Raw genomic sequence first — 25,775 nt, 5'->3', positions numbered from 1 at the left:
CTTACAACTCGAATTTTGATTGCAAGAACAAATAATCAGGCGAACTGTAAAGTATCACTGAGGGTTTTTCTTATGGAGGATGTGCATAAATTTCAAATTAATTTCATGTAACACAGTATCCTTAAAGGACAAAATTTCAACAAACGCTTGCAATGACATCTCCAGTTCGTCGTACATGTGACCCAAATTCCGATCATAACGTAAGTATGACTTCGTACAGATATCCTAAAGCGTCGAATGCAAATTTTTTTAAAGCCGCAACGAAAACACAGGCGACCGCGGCGAGGGCATTCACAGAATGAATTATTGCACGCGCGACCTTCATCGAGCGGCGGAGACGGGCCCGAATCCACCCCCAGGGTAGGAGGTGGGGGGGGGGCGACACTGCCCCCCTCCCATCAACTTACCCCCCACATCCGCCCGGGAAGAATCAGGCGGCCGTCGTGATTCTCCACCTCTTTCGTCATCCCTTGACCAGACGTCCCACAACCAACCGCTTCCTCCTCGCACCACTAATCCTCCCCAGCAATCCTAATGATATCATTTGTAGTTAGGACTAACGCTTATTTTGAACAAGAGCTATTTTAGCCATCAGGATATACGACCAATATTGAAATGGCAAAAAACTAAGACTCTGAAACGGCTGCCTACGTCGACAGCGTTAGTTTTCAGGTTGTGCATTTCGGTCGAAAATTATATATACATAAAAAGAAAGGTAACGGGATTTTATCAACCAGTATACCATTTGCAAACTTTTTTTCCCTTCCCATAATAACTCTGAAATTGGGGTTCCAATACCGGACTCTGCCTATAGCTACTGAGCCGCCACCTTGCGAGCTCTAGTACACATACACCTGAGATTAGCAACGAACGAGATGTGTCACCCATTACACTGAGAGTTCTGCACTGACTTCAAATGCCCATCCAAATGAATAGAGAAATCAAACCCTATGTTGAGATATGAACCTGGACCCTACTGTTCTTTAATAACGGAGAAGCCTAGAGAAAATGCAAGGAAAATAGTGATCAACCACCAATGTTACAGTTATAGAAAATGAGAGTGAAAATGATTCAATGGTTCCTTTCTAATCACAAATCCAGAATGAGCATGATTACCCGGTGCAGACCTCGGGATAGCACGAAAACGAAGGGTTGGTTTCGGCAGGGCAATGGATGAGTGTAGCCGTAATAATTCGCTCGTAAATGGCGTGGGGACTCGTCTAGGGGCTAAACAGGGGTACGGCACACAGGGGCGGAAACGTTTTCCAAGGGTTTGGGGAGTGTGCACGGTGTATATGGGTCAGGAGGGTGAGTTGGAGCGACATCGGAGGCCGAGGGTTGTCAGGCCAACGGGCGACCCAGCGCCTCTGGCGGCGGGGAGGGGAGGCGGGCACGATTCAAATTCAAATATCGCCCGACCACATATTCGGATGTCTACGTCACACGTTCTCGCCGGAGGCTTGGTCTCCTTTAAAAATGGAGGGCCAACGAATTCATTACAAGAGAGAATGCATTCCTCCTTCCTCCATTCCATTAAACGCTCCCTTTGTCTTCTTTTTTTATATCGTCCCAAGGATCCCCTTGTACCTCGACTTTTAAATGGCAAAATATGATAAAGGCGGGCGCATTTCCTGGGGGCAGAGCGAACATGTCCTTCGGATGACGGTTTAAATGCACGTGGGAAGAGAGGCGGATTGGCTAAGACGACGCAACTCTTCAGAGGATGGTCTGCGTCGTTCGTTTTGCATGGGAATTGCGAGGGCTTCGGAAGACGAGATATTGGATAACATTCAATTATCTCAAATCATACGCAATCAGTTAAGTTAAACCAATTACCCTACCAACACAGGAAAAGATCGTGCAAATAAAATTGACGGCGAATGAAATTATTACGTCGTTCACTGTGATTCATGATCAGTTTAAGTGCTTTAAAAGCTTATTGCCAATGCATTACGCTCGTCAAAAAAGACGGAATACACCGTGTGAAGACACCTCAACAACGTACACCTGGAGGCGGAAAATACTTTTTTAAATCTCACCTTTGTACAAAGAAAAGTTAAATTGGCAAGCTAAGCAATGAGGAACACAAAAGCGAAGGTAAAACCTGGTCTTCCATCTGTTTTCGACCCTGTTTCATATAAGTCCAACGGTCTTTCTATCAAACATGAAAATATATGAATAGCAGCGTATCAAGTTTATAAGTGCCGTCATGAAACACACGAACGCAGGCCTTCACACAGGTAAGCCACAGTAGCAAGAATGAAAAGTTGAAGGCAGGTGGTGGGTATAGGCAAACGGTCTTTCTATCAAACAGGGTAGAAAGAGAGGGGATAGATCCTTGCGGATCAAGTTTATAGGAGTTATCGACCTTCACGCATGGATTAAATAACCGCCAAGAAGTGTCGCGAGCGCTGAAGCCAATGCAACCTGAGCATCGAATAGGGAATGCATTACCTACGAGAGCCAAGTCTCACACGCACCACGCCACCCCCGGTCCATTAGCCACCCCCTTGATACCTTTTCCCAAGGGGAATACATACAGGAGGCCTAAGTCCGACCCGTAGATGCTTGATTAATGTTGTGACCGACTGCGCATTTCGATCAGTTTTCAAAAATGACCCTAGAGCGCTCTTTAGAGTAAAGCGATCCATTTATGCCATTATGTGCGACAGAATATTTGTTCTCGAGACGAATAGGATTGAAATTTTGCTTTTAAAATTTTAGTTTGTTGGATAATACCACAGAAAATTTAATTTTCCGTTAGCAGCCCTTATTCTAGCTCATTTCCCCGTGAAATATTGTTCGTTCTCCCGCCAGCGACGCGAGTGGTGGCTGTAGGAAATACATTTAAATGCGCGGTGTGTGACAGCGTATTTAGTGGCCGACTGAAGAAACCTACATCGTAATATTCGTACCCTTACGTCGAAAACCTTCCTCGAGCGAGTCACGTGATTTAAATCCCCCACCACCACTATAGTCCAACCCCTCGGCTAACCCTGCACTGGCGGCCATGTGCACCCTCGTTTTTAAAACCTCCCATCCAGCAAACCCCCCCCCCCCTTCCCTTCCCCCCTCCCTCCCCTATATTCGTAGCTTGGAGACCAGCCTCGTTTTTTAACGGTTTTTCCACTCATTGTTATCAAGTTGGCCGCCTCCCGACCACTTCCACCGGCAAAGCGAACCGGAAGAATACAAAGATACCAACGCCACCGTGACGTGCCTCCGCCTTTTTCAGGCGTTCAAGTCTCCAGAGGAAGCGGCTTCCGGGGACCACGCGAGCAAAACGATTAAAAGGCTAAAAGTAGCCGTGAATTAGGGCCGGCCATCTTATCCAAAGAAGCGGTTGGAAGAAAGAACGGATAATACTAGTCGCTATATTTTGCCCTTTTTAAAGTCCCGTCACCGTCTAATCACATACGTTCCAGATGGATTGAAATACGTAGAACGAATTGTATGTGACTAACCCCTGTTTAGGTGGTAGCGCAAATTCTGTGACCCTCATGATTCGCTTTTTTCCTATTTGACCATCCGAATGCTGACATAGGAAGAAAGTATTTCTACAATACTGATTAAAATAAGGACATCACACCATGGAAAAAGCATTTGTACAATAGAAAACACCTTGTGAATGAAATTATCAAAATCCATAGGGGAAAAGAGACTATTAAGACAATTACTTTTTCACACTATAAGCACTCGGCATACTTCGACCTTAGTTAAGGATAATACTGGGTCGGACTCAGGAGCAGCAATGAAAAAAACTGTGTCCTCCACCGGCCTCCACGGATATTGGGGGGGGGGGGGTGACAGATTTCACTTTCAAAGGTTGGCACCGCCGCCGCCGTCTACAACACATTCGCGAACTCCATTTGCACGACAAGTTCTTCAATGCACGCGCCCCACCACGTCTACATCCGGGACAGATGGTCCGGCCCCACCGCCTCTCCCCCACCCCCTCCATCGTTCCTATCGCCCCCTTGGAGGAAAAAAGGGCCCCTCGAGGGCGGGAAGTGCAGTCTTTGAAGCCGACCTATAGAGAGAAGGGGTATATATAAGGGGGGTGGGGGGGCAAAGATATGAGGAGCTAGGTGGTTGTGCGGGAGTGAAATGGTGTAAGGAAGAGGAATATAAAGGGTGAAAAAGAAGCGTGGAGATATAAAGGGCCATTTCCCTCTTCTTCTTCTTCCTCTGGAGTAAGCATTGTGCCCTTTCACGTCCCAAGGGTAAAAAAACGGCAAAACCAACCCTTTACCTCGCAATAGCGTCTGGTTGCACTTCCTTTTTCCCTTTAAAAGGGTAACTTATTCCACGTGGGCAAGCGCATAGGATAGGATGACGTTTAGATGAAATGAACTAGGTAACGACCGAACGGAGAAGACAGCCGATCCATGATGATAAAAAATTATGTATCATATTATTATGGAAACGGTCAGGTACGAAAGGAATGATGCAATCATATTAGACTCTAAACTCAATTCGGACTGAATGTTCCGCTTTACTGTAAATTCAGTAGGGAATTAAACGGCAAACTTCATCTTGATGTTACATTAAACAAATTAAAGCCAATTAAGAGCTGCGCAAATGCATCGTTTGAAATAGCATGGTTATCGTAAAAAATTAATCTAAAGTTACTGGTAAAATTGATTGAGACAAAATTTTTGACTGATTACAGGGTAGTTAATACAGGAAATTTCTCAAACGAGTCCTAGTGAAATAATACACAAATAACCCATAGCCGCGAGATGAAGTTGCCTTTCCATTCATGCACCACTGATACTGTGGGGAGGTTCTTAATACAAGAAACACCCCCTCTTATTTCCTCTATCAATGCTTCCTCCCGGCAACACCCCCGAAGAGAACAGGAAAAAAGGACAGGAAGGGCAGTCATTTTCATTTTATCCACCGGTTAGTAACAATGAGGGAGACGGAGCACCGTGCAGATGGCCCAGGCGACGACCCGGACGTTTAAAGGGCTCGCAGCAACACAGATGATTCCAATCGGCGAGGGTGACCGTCGACAAATGATTATCCATGTAAAAATTCTCACATGCAAAATGCATGAACGATCCCAAGCTAGGTCTATGCTTCCAGACAGAGAGCCAACAACGGTGTGTCCGCTGGACCTTTAACTCGGCGGCACGTCGCACACTTCATTCGAAATGGATCGCGAATGAATGACATTGGAGCGAAGCGTTCAGCATATATATCTAAACTGGCTGTCTGCGAGACATTCAAACGAGGGTGGAAATAAAACGATTCTGGAGCAAATTTTTTCCCATGCAGGATCAAATACACGCATGCAATTTGTCAAACAACTACAACGTGCTTTGATTAAATAACATACATGTAAAAACAGTAAAGACTACTATAACTATAGTATAATATAATATAAAGTGATTCATTATAATTTTCAAGATCGAGAAAACCGAATGATAGTACGAGAAAGATGCGAGGGAAGCTGGATGAATTAATACGTCTAGGGATGGGCTGTTGGAACTCGTAACGCCTGCATTTCACAGCTTCCGTCATTCAAAACCAACTTAGAGATATTTAGGAGGCGAGGTCTCGCCTATAATGTCATCAACGCAAGTTCACAAGTTAACACGGTATACTCCCACGGGAAACACCAGTACGAGTGCACACCCCTTGACCAAACACCCACTTCAAGGGCCAAGGGCGATCCAGGCACCAGTAGCGGCGGTTTCAGCACACGCCCGTCATAGTGGACGCGTGCCGCCCATATGGAGTCGCACGTGCGTTGTCCCAGGGCCGTGTTCGCCCCCCAACGTCTATGAACATTCCACCAACGAACACTTCACGTCCACTTTCCCACGCCACATTATTCACATGATCCCAATTCGACAGCAGAACACATCATCACAGCCTTCTTCCATACTGATCACTGCATTATTTCCATAGCCTAATTAGCGCGTTCACTTTCTCGGGGCTAAATATGCTATGATCTTTTCCCCTACATCGAAAAGGGGGGCTAGAGAAGCCGTCGTAGTCATCATCGCTTTGCTGGCTTCGTGATCAGCATAGCATCCGTCATCTGGGGCCAAGCGTATCGAGTTTCCAAGGGAATCACCCGAAAGTATACAAAACAACGGGGTCAATCAATTAGGCTACCGAGATTTCACTTGGGTATTTAATTCCTGCATTAGATTTAGAGGGTAAATATGACCTTAAGATGCTCAAAATAACTTTTACAGGAATCTGTCAACGTTTGTTCACGAAAAACGGGAGATTTTTTTTCTTTTTAAAGTTATGAAAAAATGTCTGAATGAGGAAGACTTAGATTTCGTAATAGCCTATCTTCCCCATTCGTCTACCGAACTATCCTATTCAATTGCGATTCGGGTGAAAAATTAACGAACCTATTTTTAACTAAGTACAGCTACGTGAGGTGAAATAGGTAATACAAGGTTTTCTCCTTCTTTCTGAATGATATAATTATTTCTTGCGTCGACGGGAGGTAGTATTGAATTTCTGCAATAGACTTCAGCACGATATATCTCATTGTATCGCATCTGTCCCCGAAATTGTACCCATCGATGAAATACGTCAAAAAATTAAAACACACACTAACGGTAAATTCCTGTATCCTTTTCGTTGTCCAAATCAGATTGATTCTGTATGATACCTAATCAATTTCACTCCAATAAATCGAGAAATGAAAATGATTGAGTACTCACCGGCCACGCGAAGTCGAACGAGAAGAGGATGGGCTCTTGGAGGATGCCTCCCTCGCCGTGGGCATAATTCGCCCCTGACAGGTCCACGGGCGGGGTGAGGAAGGTGCCGAAGATGCACGGCGATGAGATGTCTATCCTCGCCTGGTAGTGCTTGAGGCACACGCGAAACCTCGCCGTGCAGTCGCACGACGGGTCCCGGGGAACAGAAGCACAGCACCTCATGCTGTCGGCCGAGAAGGAAGAAAGCTGCAGCTCGAACACTCCCGACGCGGATGCCTGGTGGAGAACATCACAAATAAAAAATCACTCAAAAGAATTTCACGATACAAACGAAAAATAATTTCATAAAGTGAGAGTGGCAAAAGACTGAAATAATCGGCCAATCTATATTCATAGATCCATAAATAATAATGGCGACAAATAACAATGGCGATTAAAGCATTATTTGGGAATCCTTATTAGATAGAGGAATAGCTAAAGCATTAAAAACCAAAATAAAATTACATAGATTTTTACAGGGACAAATTGTGATTTTGAAACTGATACACCTACAGCAAATGGCGTTATAAATAGAAGAGAAAGCTGTACAAAGTCATTTAAAACAACGCGAAAGAATAACAAAAAGTGTTAAATATACCAGGTCACTTGTGAAAGGAATGTTCTGGTCAATTATAACAATGTCGAAGCAATCGTTAAATACCACATTAACCTGGCCGCATGGATGGGATGCGGAAAAAAAGAGCATTAAAGCTTTCCATTGGAACAAATGGACACTTAAGGCAGGCAATGGAATCGAACAATTAAAACTCCCAACCTACGCACTGCATTGATTTCATAATTTCTCCATGCGAGACGAGAAAAAAATGAAAGTTACACACTGAGTTTTCCCTGCTCGCTGAGAAACCGCGAGCTTTTCCTATATAAACGACGTTCGTACTTGCATTAATTACCACCGTAACGATGTTATGTACCAGATGCAGGAAAAAACGGGGACCAGACGATACGGGGGGCACACGTCTGCGAAGACATTACGTAAAACTCCCCCGCGAAGCCTTAACAACTTGCACTCGTCCGGAAGAAGGGGTTCTCGAGAGTGAAATGGAGGGGGAATGATATGCAAGCAGCCTCGCTTTAAATAGGAGGGTGAGGAGATAGCTAGGGAAGGAGGTGGAAGGCTAATGAAAACGGAAATCTCGAGATTTAATCGACTTAAAGGCTTTCATTTGATGATGACGACACTCCCTTTTATTCCGTCGTCTCATCACCAGACTCGTCGGGAGGAACGTGCGAAGGGATGCTGGCTGTTAAAGGAGGGAGGGGGATAAGTCCCTTCGCATCACGGCCGTGCAACACAGCGTGAGGAAGACTACATCTCTTCGCAACCGGAGGGAGGATGCTGCGACGCGAGATGGAACTGGAGAATAGATTTTTAAAGCAGATAGGTATCACGCTTCTACTTAGATCTGTAAGAGCACGTGATGAATTGAACTACTCATACTTTGTGCTTGTCCTAGCTTCACTGCTTTCACTCAACCTTCTTGATTTTAATGTTAACGAGTTGAAAACATGTCCTGATATTTAAAAAATGCGCGAACTATCACTCAATGTTCTTAAATTAATCACAGATCCATAATTACATTAAATGTCTTCACAAAAAAACGAGTTCATTGGGTGCACATGATTAAAAAATCCAATTTGGAGCATAAAAACATAAATGCCAAGAATAATGAAGCGATACACCATTTCAATGAAATGGCTGCATATTGTTGTACGAGGGCAACATTTAATTTTAATATAATCTGAGAATTAAAGACTTTCAAAGGGGAAGTAATCCTTTTTTACCTTGAATAAAAATAACAGACTCTAGGAAAGGAAAAAATAAATTATTAGCCAACACTAGGACGAGAAAGAACTGCGATACATAATTCGAAATGTTTCACTGTAATATCTCGGACTCCTATGTTCCTTTCCTTATAGGCCATCTCCTTGAATCCTTGGCCACGGTCCATCGCATCTTTCGATCACTTCGCGAGACCGTGACCGAAAAACTACCTTGCCTGTTTGGAAATAGGTCCGATCTCACGGCAGGAGGATCTGGTTGATGTTCTCAAGAGGGGAAGAGGATTATATTAGGATGAATTTAATGAAAGAGAAAGTCAACGATCCGCAACTGCACCCACGATATTGACTCCCTCCACTGCGACCCGTCAGCCTTCCCTCTTACAAAATGACGCAAGGATATTTATATGGAAGTAAGACAATTAAATAACGATAAGAGAGGGGTTTCGTCGTGTTTTCCTTTGCGAACGTGCACAACGATAAGACCACCTCTGCTAAGTTTATCATGCCAGTATTTTTTTTTTAACAATTCCGTTGCACCATCAATCCATCTTCATGGTACACGACCACATCATTTGTATTGCGACAAGAATTTACCAGAATGAGCGAGAAATAAAGAGGTAAAAAAATCAAAATTGAAATATTTCGCCAATTACACCAGTCCCCCCAAGGGCACGGTGAGATTCACGAAATGTGAACCGGGCATGGAGATGAGCTCCCCGACAATAAGGTCAGGTGAGCCATTTATTAAATTCAACCGTTCGCCTCAGTGTCACGTTTCCCACTGGAAACTCGACAGTCATGACCCTTAAAAAGATTTACGAAAGAAACGAGGAGATTCTCGAAACGATATTAAAACAAAAATCCAATTATGCGATGAAGAAACTATTATTTTCCTTCAACGCCACGAAGTAAAAGACGATGAGCCGATTTCTTTACACAACATTGAAAATTGATCAACGATAAAAATTGAAAATTTTAGGATTCGATAACAAGACACGAATTGAAGCCGAACAGAAGATTGGGATACGAAGTAGGACTTACATCGGAGAACAATAATTTGGTGTTACCCTTAATGCTCACTTTTCTTATCATCTAAACACAAACTAAAAGCTCGAATGTATAGGAGACAGGGGCAAGGGAACGATATCACTTTGTCTCAAACTTTTTCCCATGAATTCTTTCCCACTGCCTAAGATGGACCATCAGCTCACGAGACATTATTCTCGGCGGCACAAACGATGAAAATATCCATCATTTGGGGCGCTTCGGAGAGAGAGGTCTAGAATCAAAGCAACAAGAAGGATGATGTGGGGGGAAAACAAAAGCATTGATGCGAGTGGGGAAGAATGATAAAGGAAAAAAAATACCAGAGATCGTTTCCAAAGCCGTTCCAGCTTGCGACTCCCGATTCCTCAGGGCAAGAGATGAGAGTGCAGATAGGACGGTGAAAAAAAATTGGGAGGGGATCCTGGGCATGAGGGATAGGGTAAGGAAGGGTATGCGAGCTGGCAAGGCGAGGAGAGAGATATGAGGGGGAACTAGTAGCCAGGGACAGATAGGGGACACGGGAGGGTATGAAGGGGTTGGTCTGGTTCGTATCAGGGGTCTTGGAGGGGGTTATGGAGGACACCACGTTATAACGGACACACTACACGGCATCGCCGAGCTTTCAGCTGCACCCACTGAGTATCGAGCGAGTTGGCAGTGAGCGGCCGGGGGGTACACAGGAGTATTAGGCGGGTCCATTGCCGAAGGGCAGAATAGACGGAGCCTTCGAGGAGGGGAGCGTTAAGGGGGTATGAGGGTCCCACTCATTTCGGCCCGATAGGGAAGTAACGTATGGTCTGAGGGAGCTCGTGGAACATTGTCGCATTTGAGGAGGACGGGCAGGAGTCGAGAGACAAGACCGGTCGACTATAGCAAAGGGGAATTCCGTACGTTATCATCTCGAACCTCTAAGATACACGTCTCGAGATTCGTCGCATGGAAAAGGATGATTTTTTATCCTTAAGTAGGACGCCCGGAGAGTGTTCTCGCGTCTTCCTAGGAGCATGGAGAAGACAGTGGGGAAATTTCCACTTTAACTATTAAAAGTTAGGTAAAAAAATAAAGCCACATATAATCTTATCAGAACTCTCGCGATCCAGATTTTCATTTCATTCCCTGCTCCCGACGAATGAATTTTACAGCGATACCTCCAATGCTGACTTTAGAGTGGAATGTGAATATTTCCCTTTGCCAATAAAAAAACAACTATGAAGGATGGAAAACCCTATTAAATATGAGCTCGAAATATGATTACATGCCTCGGCATACACCAAAAGTGGGTGGAACGAAAAAAAAGACCTCATCCACTTCTACGACATCGTGAGATAAAAACATCAAATCAAGAGCAGCCTGATGACTAAGTATAAAACAAGAATATTTCGCAATGTCTTCGAAACATAAATCACACTTAAATACGATATAGAAATCGCGTCAGTTTTCAAATAAATTGACGAGGACTAGATAAGGCAAGCCCATCCAAACGGGAGAGCCACATAGCACTAATTCGAAGCATTTCCTGAGAAACTGACTCAACCGATCCCGGGGATACGGAACGTGTTTCTCGCAGAAGAATCACAAGTTTCCCACCATAACCCCCCGTTGACACAAGCGAGAGAGAGGGAGAAAGATAGAGAGAATCCGGCGCAACACCACGATACGCTTCTTCCCATCCCCAGCCAGAGGATCTCACCGGAACTCGTCGCTCGAGGGACCGGGATGATCTTCCCAGAGTCCACTCACTCCGACCTCTTCCTGTGCGAAGGACGTCAACCACCGAGCGAGCAATGGAGGAGAGATCAGAGAGACGGAGGAGAGATGAGTTTGACAGGAAACAGGCCGAAGAGGAGGAGGAAGGTTGGAAGGGATGTTTGCTGGTAGTGGGTGCTTCGGATGCCCTTCGAGGTACTACTTCTCAAACACACACCGTGCCTCTCTCGTCGTCGGGAAGAGCGAGGTCAGGGAACGTGAAGAGTACACGGATGCCTTCCACTGATGTGGAAGACGGGATGCGTAGCATTCTATCGGGATGGGGAGGAGGTGGGAGCGAGAGGGAGAGGGGTGGAAAAAAAGGAAAGAAAAGCAAAGAGATGGAAAGGAAGGTGGGAATTCTTCGGATGTTGCTCAAACACAGGGAACACACTCCAGTGCATTGGTTATAGCTCGAAAAGGTCTAGGAACTTAAAATCGTTCAAAACCCTGGAAACTTTACGTCCATGAAGGTAACTTATACACGCAGTGCATCGTATGCATAAAGAAATCCTAATTGCAGCACTTTAAGCAGTCTTCCTAATTATTTCATAAAATGTGAAGTTTAAAAATGAGGGTAAACGACTATGAATACATGTTTGGGCTAAATTCTATTGAGGTGATAAAGTACTATTAGATAGATGGATACTGATGCAATTGAAAGAATATTTTTCAAATAAAAGGAACCAAAACCAGTAAGCATTTAAATTTACAAAATGTGGTTAGTCAGCGTCGCCCTCGAACAAATAAATCCGATCCGATTCTTTTTTATTTTCTAAGCCCAAAAAAAATTAAACAGCCCAAGGCAGACGTCAATTGATGCCTACCACATCAAAGGGGATATGATTGGGGATAGCGGGACTAACCTCAACCACAACCCATCTTTCTCGGTTCTTTCTCCTTTTCATTAATAAAAGCAAAATTAAGATACGTAAAAGGTAGATTATTAACAATTTTATAAACATAATTTACATTCCGCTAACTTATTTTCACCTCTAGCACAGCAATAATTTATGAGTAAATGTCATAACTCCACGTATATTCAAGTACAAATTAACATTTTCTTCTACAGACAGCCTATGAGTATCCTCGGATATTTTAATTCTACATTTTCTCTTGAAAAACCTAACTTTATAACGAAATGAGAAGGGTAGATTTCCAAATTTCCACGAAAATTTAATTTCCCCCTGTTTCTCGGCGTAACTCGTGTAAGCGTGGTATACCAGGCCGTCGCCACCAGCAGAGCAGAGCGACTCCCCTTCGTCATCCCCATAAACTCAACATACACACAAGAGAACCTCTCACGTCAGTGCCACTTTGGCGAGTTCTTGTAACCTAATCTCTCGAGCCGCCCGCTGAACCCGCCACCCACAACACGAGATCCCGCCTCCGAGACGCGAGGGGTTGGGGGCGGAGGAGGAGCACAGACTCCCGAAGCCCCCACACCACTCTCAATCCCCTCTTAACCCGACCTGCACCTACGTATAGGGACACACACACACCAGCGATACTTCCACACCTTCCCTCGCTTCTTTCCTTTTGCCTCTCCGCATGTCTCTTATGCTCCACACATCACTCTGGGAAGCTATAAACTTCTTTCCGTGCGCGGTTATTTCGTGCCCAAAGCATGAACGACGGCGACATTCATACACTTTGATTAGACGCGAGAAATATTTCATCAGTGCGGAAACTGAACCAAATGCCTTTGTATACACACACTCCTTTGACTGTCTTTTCGGTGAAAAGGATTCCTGACAAGACACGAGTATATTTTAAAGAACCTTCGCGGCACTGCTTCCTCACATATTCAACACGCTACATATCACCTAGTAACACTCAAAAGTAAAATCTCCCGGCACTCAACAAATAACTCTCTTGATTCTTCCATTTACCAATGAAAACATACTAAATATTCATCTACTTTGAGCTACTCTTATCCGATAATTCTGCCCTCCGAACTATAAGAATTAAATGGCCACATTAAAATGAAAATAATAAGACATGATTACATGGAAAGTTTCAAATAGAGTCAGAGGACCAAGCACTACCTTTGTCACTCAATTTAATTCATTCCGTCGATCAACAAGAAATTGTAATAAAACTATTTGTGTTTTTAATAAATTTAAAGTAGGATGACATAATTTCAGCATTTACTTCTCCAAATGCCAACGCAGTTACCATCGAGGACTTGGTAAAATTACTGCAGAGTTAAACGTACTAAAGGATTCTAGGTATTTAGTACCGGGATAACAGCCACACACGCCGGTATCCCAAACATTCGGAGGAGGCAGTGCAGTTAGCGGCGGCACGTTCCCTAGTACCCGACCAAACCCCTTCAACACACACACAGACGCGAGCCTTCTGCTTCTCGAGAAACGTGCCTCGATGAGCCACCCAGGCTGCACACTCCAAGGAAGAACCGACCGCATAAAACATGGCTCTCATATGTTCTCACACGCAGACAAAAGGGAGCATGCAAGAAATGGACGCGGCTCCACCAGCAGACGCCCACCCGCTCGCGACTCCCACCGCTAGCTTCCACACGCTGCTCACTTAACACCGACACGAACAACGCCGAGGACTCCTTCCCACCCTCGCCCGACCAACCAACCCTTCTCTCCCTCATAGCCAACACGAACCTCTTCTCCGAAGACGAAGTGAAAAAAATACATATATAAGTTGACCTCCCACCCTCGAGGTGCCCTAAGCGCTAAACACTCCAGGAGCCTTCCACACGCTGGCCGCGTGCCCTCGAAAAGGAAGCCTTTTTTCGGGACCGCACTTCAGAGTGTCCCAACTTCGTGATATGGATGCGACCCCCCGGGCAGAACCTTAACACTCATGAGGACAGGACACGAGATTTTTTTCAACTCTTCCCAAGCTATTTTTCTAGAGATAACAGAAAACCCGAAACGAGTAAGCATTCCTGCGCGTTCACAAGAAAACCCTGGGTCTTCGTGTGAACAGACACTACATAATTCTACTAAAATAAACGAAATTGAGGCGACATAATTGATATCTTTTACTCCTTCAAAAAAATAAAATATTTTATTTTACTTCATCTTTATACTTAATACGAAGCAAAATTATTTCTAACATCATCAATCCACCTATTTTATTCAACTGACTATTCAGTACTCATTCCCAAGCTATAAACGAAAATGAGATTAATAAGCTACCTAAGAATAACTACAACCACATTCCATCCGAGATACGGCATCTTGATTGAAGTAGCGATCGAAAGACTCGACGGGAATACAAATCAGTTCACCGACCTCACTACAATGATTTCGAGTTCCCACGATTCAAAGCCCGGAGAGCAATTAAGCACATGAAGCAGAACAGTCCATATTGGCAGCGGACGATAATGACTCACATAGGGTAGAAGGGAGGAAGTCTTGCAGGCTCCTCCGGTCACCGCCTATAAGGGGGCCAATAGCTCCGGGGCAGACGAATCGACAGCATTTAAAATGCCTCCCCAAGTCCTCAAAACACCTTCCGCTCCCATTTCTCCTCTCATAAATGGAAATCCCACCTCGTGCATGCCCACTCCGAGTCCCCGTCGACTCCGCAACACGTAGGTGTACGTATACACATCTTTCTCTCCTTTCCACGGAGCTACTCTTCCTCCACGAGAAATGTCCCACCTTCGCCACAACCCATACGACACACCATCTCCACTTTCTTCTTTCCCTTGCAGCCAACACGCAAAGACATCCTACACCACTGCATATTCTTTTTTCCTCCTGCTCCTTGGTCTTTCGAACCACTGTAGCGCAAGTTCTCACACTTAACTTACGAGTAAGTTCTAATCGTAGTCAACAAGCAAGATACATTATATATTATACCACCACTGGAAGGCATTATTATTTTGGACTAAATAATGTGAAAAATATGTGATCATGGATACTAACTTATACATAACATGACACACATGTTAGCATTATGGCCGAGTACTAGAAGTGCATATGCATGGAACGCCAAATAGCAGAAATAATTGATAAATATCCTCGATCTTCAGAATTGTTTAAAGAAATTACTTTTCAGTAATTAGGTAAAAATCTCGCAAGAATCACAGCAGTCAGGAATCAGAAAAAACTGAGTGAAAACTACTCTTACAGATACACAGAAAACACGTGCTGTAAAATCTACGACCGCTCAAACTCATCGTAGGTGTAAGCGGTCTATATCAAAGAAAGAATATGAAAAAGCTTAATGGTCGGAGAGTTTGAAGAAAAGTTAAGTAGTGCGATTAACTACGACGGAAGCGACACAAAGGAGGCTGAATCTGGAGTAAAAGGGGCCGGAAACCTCACGGGCACCAAATTTGCGATGTCGCGAAGTGTGGAAATTACTCAGCGTTTTCATTCACTCATGTTCGACACACGCGGAAATAGCATTTCAAAATGGGACGACGAGATAGGACTCAATGAGGGTAAGTAGTTTGAGGACTGATAAATTGATGAATCAGGCAAAGTCTTCTCTCCTCGTAACACAAATCCTCCGTGAAAAGAAACCCATTGGTTCGCGGAGACGGGCGACCGGAAATTAAACGAAAAGCATTATCCTCATGCGCCGAGAGCTAATGGAAGAGATAAGATTCCGATTGAAAGAAATACCTAGAGAAGTGAAATCGAAGGATATTGAGAGCTATGACAGGGATTCGTTGAATCGGAAGGGAGAGATAAGAAGACGCGGATAACGCCGAAAAAATAAAAACGGATATTGAAGCCAAACCATGTCAACAGCTTGCTGAAGACCAACTGATTTTGATACCAATTACACGAGTCTTGGCCACAAGATCACTTTAAAGACCTCAACAAAACCTAAACTAAATTATAGTTCCAAAAGATTATTACTGAATGATAAAATGTGACACATTCCTGCTCATTTCATCGAGTTTTGTATCGTGTTTTCCTATACTACGATTATTAGCTTCAACTTCCCAACAAAATATATTCAGACTTCCTTGTTTCGTTGATGTCGTTTATCTTCAACTCTTGATCCTAAACAGTTTGCTAACAAATTGTACAAGCGCATATTTAAAGCAGTTAACTCCTAGAAGCAAAAGCTCGAAAATACCGAGAATACTTGCCAAATTTAGACCAGAAAATAAATTTAATTAGTAAAACCAGTAACTTCGCAACACTATGAAAACCACCAAAAACAGTTAGCTAGGAAAAAAATTTCGGTGGCTTCAGGGAAACATGTCGGAGGCGCGCCAGGAGGCATGAAACTAATCTCTGCGTTGATGGCCGAAGCGGACGGATAAACCACACCGCGGCCGGGAAATAAAAAGGTGACCGACACAGGCGTTCAAAAAGCGCCGAACTCCGATCGAAGCGATATCCTCGCGAAAACCGTAAAAAAAAGGAATTGACTTTTCCCCACCGAGTGTGTAAACTCGGTGGTGTTAGAGGAAGATAGAGAGGGTTTTTGGGATTGCACAGAGGGGCCTCAACGGGATAAAAATACACGCCTCGTACGGCAAGGACACCCTTAAGCTTCAACGGCCGCCGCGCCGCGTGAAAGATGATAAAAACAAGCCCTTCCCCCGCAGCCTGGCCACGCACACCCGCCCCGCGAGGAAGGGGGGGAAACACGCGTGCTGATAGCCGCGAGTCGTGTCATCTCATTGGGACAGATTTGCGACAAGGCTCGAGTGCGCGGAAGTAGGGATTCCCGGAATAAAAAAGACATGCTGTACGAGAGAGAAATGAATATACATTGAATGTGGGAGGGCGTCTGCCTGCGATTTTAATTTCTTCCTCTTGTGGGGAATTTCACTGAGCGATTTCGTCAAAGAACCAAGTTTCCCCAGTTTGCACATATCCTCAATCCTTTCTCTCAGCCCGAGTATTAAAAAATTAACACACAAAATTCCCTGCAGCTCCACTCACAAAATGTTCATACGGCCAGGTAAACAGCCTAAATGCTATCCAAAAACGACTTATACATGAAACCTGGTCGAACAGCTAATTCCAGCAGTACATATTAGTAAAAATAAATACATTGCAGTATTTCCACTGAGCTTTATCATGACACTACGCGTTTCGTCGTTACAAACAACATTATCAAGTGTTTGTATGCTATATTGTAATGTTGTTTGCAACGAAGAAACGCATTGTGTCATAAAAAACTGAGGGGAAACATTGCAATGTCTTATTTTACTAATATTAAGAACTTCAACCATATCGTGCCTAACATCATATAAGACATTCCAGCAGTTCAATTCACAAACTTTCACCTTAAAAGCGTTAAAATGCGCTGTATAAAGCCTAGCGTCACGGCTTCTAATGGCACAAACCTCCCAAAACCCAAGTTGATGGTGGTAATAACGAGGAAAAATATTTGTAGCTGATCACTCATCCCATGATGGAGCGATTTCACTCACGAAAACTTCAGCCGTAAGTAAAGTAAATCTCCTCGTTGCGACGACGAACCTCTAAGCTATCTGCATGAGTTTTCTAGTGATAAAAACCTGAGGAACCATCGAAAATACAACGAGCCTATTAAATTACTGAGATACGAGCTCGAGGCACAACTCACAAAAACTTAGGCAGCGGCACGAGTCAGATATGATTACCGCAGCCAGATATGATTAACAGCCCCCAAGCGGATTAGTTCACGGCGAAGGGTATGCAACAAGCCGCGCACGAAAGGAATGCTCGCCCTTATCAACCATAGGGCTGATCGTAAGTCGCTTGAAAAGACGCGATCCGTTTGAAATCGCTGTTACCTCCTCCTAGTATCTGGAGAGTAATTCTACGATCGGTATACATTTAAACATACGAACGTGGATGCAATAATAATACTATGCATGAGCGTGCTTCGACAGCCTGCAGTGTGCTCCAGTAAACTTGCTCGCGATAGTTACATATTTATTACGGCTATTCTTCTGAGTATGTGCATCATTCATGATCCAGTGTGGGGTGCAACCAAATCCTTCACGGCCCTTTAATAACCACATACTAAATGTAAACGAGTTCGCCTGAGTTTCACCACGCTGCCCACATAATCACAGGGATTGAGGAATGGTAACGGAAATCAGTAACAAGAATTTCCACCCTTATCACCAATACCCTTAATAAATCTATCTTCTTGCGAAAATATATATCCAGAATTTTTTATCACATTTTTTAACTATTGACATAACCAGCGAATGTAGGAAGTTTTGGACGATTTATATTAAATTTGCAGAGTATTTACTTCACCACTCCCATTTCCCAGTGAGGGGTTGGTAGTAGTATTTCACTCGCATTTCAATGGGAAAGTGGCATGATCCTTCGAGGGCGGAGTAAGTGGTATTGGGCAGACGGCGAGACGAACGCCGCCGGGCCGGGTTAAAAAACCCTCGAGCATCGCCGTGAGTGCTGGAGGACGCCGCCGTGCGAGGGGAAAGGGGAACAGAGACCGGTGGCGTCCTCTTCGATTCGGCCACTAAACCATCGGGGGCCCCTATCTCCACCGCCAGCAACCGTCCCGCTCTTCAATACGATAATACTCGCCTCCCTTCCAGCCGCTGTTAAAAAAGTATTCTCGGATACACATTCTCCTCCTTCCCCTAACAAACCTCGTCACTGACTCAAGAGGCTCTTCCGTTCCCTTCTATAACTACGAGGGAGTTACACCTCCTTTCGGATCAAGTCCATTCTCCGACGGGAATAAACAATCGCGCCCGTAATACCGCGGGTGGTTGAGGAACCAACCCCAAGCGGGCTGTCTCATTCACGAAACAACACTGACCAAGTAGGAATTAATGTTAAGTGATCAAAACATGACTATTACCGAAGAATCCCACAGCGCGTAAACCATCGTCCTCGTGGGCTCCCTCAATTCTTCAGCTTCATCGCGGAATTAGGGGGAAATTATTCTCCTGAGTTGTTTCACTGAGAGATTTCAGGTAAACTTCCCTACCAGACGCCTGATTTATGGGATAGCGAAGGCAGGGGCGAACTCTAATTCAGGACTTCCGGTGGTAATGTAAAGAAGCTGGGTATTACAATAGGCCGATGAGGAAGTGAATCAGCAGACTGTATAGCGGACGTGGAAAAGGGTCGAAAGTTCAAATCCGTCTAGTACTGGGCTAATAACACATAGTTTTTCCCCGAGTAGTCACTGATAATCTTCCAATTTTAACCCTGGTGGCTTCCCACTACATACGCTCGTCTTATCCTGAAGGCACGCTATCCTAACCATTAATCAAGACCACCGATACATAAAATACACCTTACAAAACTATACCGTTTACCCTAAACGGAAATCATCCAAACTTCGCTAATTATATTCCTCTCACAAGTGCACAAGTTGAATACTACAGACTAAAAATAGAAATAAATAAGGGACTTACCTGTAGGAATAATCCAAAGGTGACGAAGGCTACCGCGGCCACAATATTTGGTATTCCCATCATCACTTATGATTGTTGATTCAAAAAACACGAGAGTTTAAAAAAAAAAGATTGGTCGTTGTTTCCTTCCTTGCAGGGGGGGCTCGGCAGAAAAAAAACTCTTGATGCCCTTCTTATCACGTCAACATGCAGCCGAAACAAAACGGAAAAAAACAACTTTTTTCTGACGGAGAAAAAGACACGATGAACTAACACATCCGTATAAAATAATACACACTTAGATATTCATCCCGTATCCGGTTAAGTCGGAGGCTTCGTTCCAATATTTTGTTGAGTATGCGTAAGATGTCGCCGTCGAAGAGCTCGTCCCAAAATATAATTCACGGGTCTTATATCATTTGTAGATCTTGCGGCTCCTCGGACCTTCCAACTTGAAGACACTAGAGTATCCCATTGGACCGCCTCCGTCTTTCGTTCGCGGTGTCAACGGTGGTCGAACCTCAGGCCTTAGGACACTTGATGGCACAGGCATGCTCCGTCGAGGGTATTGATGTGTCCAATTCCCACCAGCACCACTACGGCAGCGACAATGTCCACACACGACAGCCACCCACGCACAAAATGACGGGTCTGCAAGAGTTTCAAACGATATGTGCCCTGTTCTCCGACTGATTCGGACTCAGCCGTCACCAAAGCATGTTGGCCGTGCCGTCACCGCACAGCCCATGTCCCGGCATTGCGTACGAGACTCCCCGAAAAGGAGTCACGCCACACAGCACTGTATAAAAAGTCCCCAGAGGAATCGAAGAAACTTAAAATTTCTCAAGTCCTTGGAAGCAGTCGTATGGGGGAAGGAGTACAGTAGTCGGTGGGGAAAACTACAAAGTCCAGGTGAGGATTTTTATCTTCGAGGCACTGAGTAAACTGTGGGGGGAGTTATGGAAATCCAGGTATCACTTCAGCGGAAAACACACCAGGGTATAAGAGGGCTGATGATACGTCCTCGAGAAAGTGCGTCCCGGATAAAAATTCTTTGGTCGAGGATGTATTGGGGTTTCAACAGGGGGAGGGTTACTCCAGCGTCGGCGAAGAATCCACACAGACACAAACGCAGAGGAACACTCGCGAAAAAAACGGGGATCCGCTGACAAAATCCAGCCGACGAGCGCGTGGATAAAATACAAAAATCTTATCCTCCCCAAGCGAACTTCCACCAAGCCAGCAGCAGTGATCACCGTCGAGGTAGCAGATTGATATCCAGGAAACACTTAATATAAGGTCCTCTTCGTTGAGTTGTCGAATATGAACGCGGAAAAATTTAAATGATTCCTCTCCGATAAACCGCGACTAAAACACGGAAAGATCGACACTTTTGCGCTATAAAAATAAACTCGTTGCACGGATCTCAGCGCGAAATTTTGGGGGGGGGGGGGGTTTGAGAAAAATATTCCTTCGGAAAAAACGCGATCAAAAAGTGGCCGCAAAAATAGACGCGAATAAACAAATTTCTGAGATTTGCGGGGAAAAAAATTACCTGCGTGACGAATCCCAGCGTATACTTTTATCGCGGATAAAAAAAAATCATTCGCGGATAAAGATGATGATCGAACTGCCGGTGTACGTTGACGATGAGCACACGAATTAAAAAAATAATTGTAAACACTTAAATGCACAGCACACAATCCAGTCCATCCAGCAATGGGGAAAAATATCCTTCGAACACCAAGAAAAAGTTGCGGGCTAAAAAAATTTTGCTGGGAAAAAAATTGCAGCGTTTGACAATCGGCTCTGATCTTTTCTCTCTATCTCTCTCTCTCCCACTCGAGTGAGTGCTTGGAACACACAGCTCACAGGCCCTCGCGTTCAGTTTGCCGGCCACCGACTGAATGGAGGAACGGGGGAAGCTTGTGTCTCCCTCTGCCTCCCCTCCAAGGAGACGACCGCCCCTTCACCTCCGCTTTCCCCTCCCCTACCTCACACCCTTTCCCCTTCGCAGATGCCTCCGTCTTTTCTCTCCCCTCCACCCCTACTCCCCTTTCCACCTCCCCGGTCTTTCACGACGCTCCTCTCACACCACCCAAGCGACCGACGGCAAGCACTTCAGGGCTCGCGGACAGAGGCACGGCCGGCGGAGGCGGCAAGCGGCGGGGGCGAGCGCACACACAAAACACGCGAGTCAAGAGACGCCTAGGCGGCGGCCGGGCGAACTACCAGCGCTGGCTCATTCCGCGGCCGACAGATGTCACTGGCGGCCGAGAGGGGGCCGGGTGCACGCCGACTGCGGATTCGCTGCGTGAGCGTTGAGCCGTGAGGTCCTCGAGTCGTCTGCTGTTGCTCTTGTCTTATCTTCCTCTTCCTCCTCTTCGGAACCCTCTCCTTCCTGTCCAAGTAGAAGAAAATAATAAAAATTATCAATCGATCGATTTACTGCAGCAGGCAGTTAAATGACAATTATATCGTCTTTATTAACCAGCGAATGTAGTCCTAACAAGCCCTACTTGCAGTGAACTTGATGGATAAACACGCATCCCCACATGGAGGAAATTCCACCAAGGTGAATTCGAACCCGCTCATTGGGCGGGTTCATGCATATATATTTTGAGATGCAATGGGCTTCCGAAGAGCGTAGAAATTTCAGAATAAGGCGTTTTGTCTTCAAAGTAAATCAATGCAGGGTGCTAACGTAGTGGGTGCAGCTCATTTATGCTAGCCGCAGGGTCCAGGGTTTAAATTCTAGTTTAGGCCTTGGGACACCCCACGCGTAGTGGCCTGGAGAAAGGAACTGCCCCAACCCAAAACGAATGCAGCGCTACCCTCACATAGCGATTAAACCAAAGTGAGTCAGTGCATGAGAATATTTTGGTCCTCAACAGGAAAATACTCGTGTTTTTTAAAATTCATTTTGTATCACCTTCTTAAGCTCCATGGGCCTCTATCTGGCAGTAAAGTTGGCGGGTCCTCCATAAAATATGTTAGCTTTCAAGGAATTTAATAATGAAGTGCTGACATGGGAAGGGTAGTGAACCACTACGTGTGAATTTTACAGGAGACGAAAGAAATAGGTTTTCCAACAGTATGCGACTTACTTTAGTGTACAAATTTCGTCAATCGAAGCAACCAGTGGCGTAACTAGAGATATGCTTTGGGGGGGATGAGGGGGATTAGTGGGGGCAACCCTCCTCCAGGAAACGGGGAGTTCAGGAAAATTTTTGAAAAATAGCATGCCTGAAAATGCATTTTACATCATTTTGTCACTTGTAATTTAACTTTAAGCTGAGGCAGCTATTATGTATCAAATCCAGACAAGATTTTTAAATAATTTTTTGATTTTTCTTAGGTTTTGGGGGGATACATCCCCGCATAGTTACGCCACTGGTAGCAACTGATAGATTGTACCAATTGACTTTCTACTTTATCCATGTCATTGGCATACGCGTGTACATTCTCCACGAAAAGGGGATCGGGTTGGTGTGGTGGCTAGAGTGTTGGCTTCCCACCCGACGGGCTCGGGTTCAAATCCCGGCAGTGGCAGAGAATTTTCAGAGAATGCCCGATCTCTGCTTGAGTGTTGTGTGGAGGACATTTCGAGCGCAACACTCCGTCCGTCGGATGGGACGTTAAGCCGTGGTCCCCTTGGCGCCTTTCGTGAAGAGCAGGCTAATGCCGACGCCGGGTTTCTCTCCACCATTCCTTCCTTACCCTTCCCTCATGGCGCAAATGACCTCAGCTGTCAGTCGCCTCCCCAAAATACCATACCATACCTTCTCCACGAAAAAAACTAAATTTCGATCATTTGGGACTTACTTCCTTTCCCATGTCAGAGCTTCAATCGTTAACCTCGAAAAATCCTTTACTATGAAATTAGGAAATACCTTGGGGACGCAGGCTTTGAACTATTCATTAAATGTTCTAGTCTCATGCTCATCTTGGTGTTGGTAGAGGTTCACCCCCTGCCAAACACCTCTGTAGGTGAGTAGTAGGCAGTGGGGTAGCCAGGAATTTTTTTCCGGGGGGGAGGGGGGGGCAAACCAGGGTGGAAAATTTTCGAAAAACAGGGTGCTAAGTAGAGAGTTTTAAACTAACTTTAACACGTTTCATAATCGAAATAATTTGTCAAAATCTTTTGTAAATTCCCGATTTTTCAATATTTTGTTTTATTTTATGATGAAAAGAAATCGTGTTTTCATATTTCGGGGGGGGGGGGGTGTGGGATGATCCGGACCCCTCGGAATTCCCCCTTCGCCACTGGCTGTAGGGTGATATCTGCATTTCTTTTTCCCCCACGGGATCAGCCTTGTTCCCGTTGCTTGTCAACTCACTCTAATATCAGGTGAAAAATGGAATTCATAATAACTTTAATTCTTTCAATGCTTGTTTCGCCTCGGTAGTGGTGGAGTTTTAGGCCACGCCTTCCATCTGCTTCTAAACGCTGAGTCATGGTATCAAGCCCAGGCTGAGCCTTCTTCGGCTCGGGGTGTTAGTGTTAGTAACCTTGTATAATAATATTTTTAGCCCTTGAGGCTTCAGAATATGAACAATCAGCTCTTCTAGACATCAACGCTACATGGACCACCAGGATTGCCCGATAAAGCAATCAATTCCAATATCAAAATTAATATTACTGTTGGAATTTATTGCAGAATATATTCAAAACACGATTTTCAACATCACAAAACCACATCTTTAGGTGAAGACGTCAATTTCCGATCGAAGGGACCAAATAATTTAAAAACACAACTTGATATCACCTTTTTACCGAAGAGACTCGTATTTTCACTAAGTCTTCAGAAAAATAAATCTTGATTTTGAAAATGCATTTTCAGTCTTTGACGCCTAAAAACACTAGTTTTACTGATATCTCGCGTTACACATCGTGGAAAATTTACTTCTATCGTAACTGGTTATGCTGGTAAAATTGTGCGCATTTTCTTTCTAAATATGTATAGTACATACTATCACTAATTTCAAACTGACATTCGATTATGGTTTACAATGGTGTACCTCAAGGTCTAACAATACAATAAATAAAATACATATGTGCCAAGAGGTCCCATTGAAAAACGTAGACTTAAATCTGCCCCATTCCGTAGGATTAAGAAACTTTATTTACGCATTGAAAAAAACCTATATGTTAGTCATCAACCGTACATCCATTTACGCCGGCACAAGTTAAGGAATCTTCTACATATTAAAATTTCCGGTCACCTTATTCGACTCGAGTGTTGGAAAATCCATATGATGTGCAACACCAGTGACGACTACGAGTCGGCAGCAAAAAAACGTTTCCTATGACCTCATTCATTTACTTAAAATGTATAGCATGGTATCATTGCGAAATAAAATGATCACTTAAAATCCGAATGAACGATTTAAGAAGCTCCTTGAAGTCATTGGCATTCCGTTCCAGCGAATTTACACGAAACAAATGCACGTGTCATTTTTCCATCGTGACCTAAATCGGGTAGTTACCATCCCTCAGAACTTAAATACCACCCGATCAACAAAATAATGGTTCTGAACAATAATTGATCCGTCACTGTGAAATGTTAAGGTCACAACCAGCGCACGTAGAACGATTCGTTCCAATCAAAGGATAGTCTTTTCCGACGTTCCCACAAAGTTCAAGAAAATGACGAAGTTGATGACATGGAGAGCTTCGCCAGAAGCCTAGTCGTTGTAGGAATTTTCACCTGTTTTTATTGGAACCCATAAAATTAGATGAAACTGTGAAATAAAGGTGTTTTATTTGGGATTAGATGAAAAATTGAGTGTTGTAGCTTAATGGGTGTATTCGCAGAAACGAACTAAAAGTCGATGAGCGATGCTGTTAAACATTTGGATGGATGTTTTGATACGTGAATATGATTCCATAAACTACTTTAGCAAAATATACGATTCCAGCAGCCTGCGAGAAATTGTATCGCGTAATTGCATTTCTTCCATCAATGCAATAGCTGAACCTTACAGAGTAATGTGTGAGATAAACGGGATTGATAATATGACACACATTAAACCATGTCATACGCAATGGCCTATTTGAAGGGCTAAATCTCTCCGCCGTAAATCAACTCAGCTTACTCAATCAAGGAATAGAA

At 44.3% G+C, this 25,775-nt stretch overlaps 1 protein-coding gene and 1 long non-coding RNA gene across 2 annotated transcripts in view; both read right to left on the bottom strand.

Moving 5' to 3' along the window:
• Positions 1 to 21,621, bottom strand: part of LOC124157277 (delta-like protein B) — a 94,796-nt gene extending 73,175 nt beyond the window's left edge. The window contains exons 1-2 of the mRNA XM_046531866.1: positions 19,681 to 21,621; positions 6,696 to 6,971 (exon numbers count right to left, since the gene is read on the bottom strand). Coding sequence (XP_046387822.1) covers positions 6,696 to 6,971; positions 19,681 to 19,743 — 339 coding nt within the window. The 5' untranslated portion in view covers positions 19,744 to 21,621. The remainder of the gene's footprint in view (positions 1 to 6,695; positions 6,972 to 19,680) is intronic.
• A 90-nt stretch (positions 21,622 to 21,711) lies between these two features.
• Positions 21,712 to 25,775, bottom strand: part of LOC124157276 — a 491,801-nt gene continuing 487,737 nt past the window's right edge. Inside the window, exon 4 of the long non-coding RNA XR_006864561.1 lies at positions 21,712 to 22,060. This is a non-coding gene — a long non-coding RNA (uncharacterized LOC124157276). The remainder of the gene's footprint in view (positions 22,061 to 25,775) is intronic.

Source organism: Ischnura elegans, chromosome 4, assembly GCF_921293095.1.
Source record: "Ischnura elegans chromosome 4, ioIscEleg1.1, whole genome shotgun sequence".
Lineage (NCBI taxonomy): Eukaryota > Metazoa > Arthropoda > Insecta > Odonata > Coenagrionidae > Ischnura > Ischnura elegans.
Note: the sequence above shows the minus strand (reverse complement) of the source record. Positions and strands in the feature narration are given on the sequence as shown.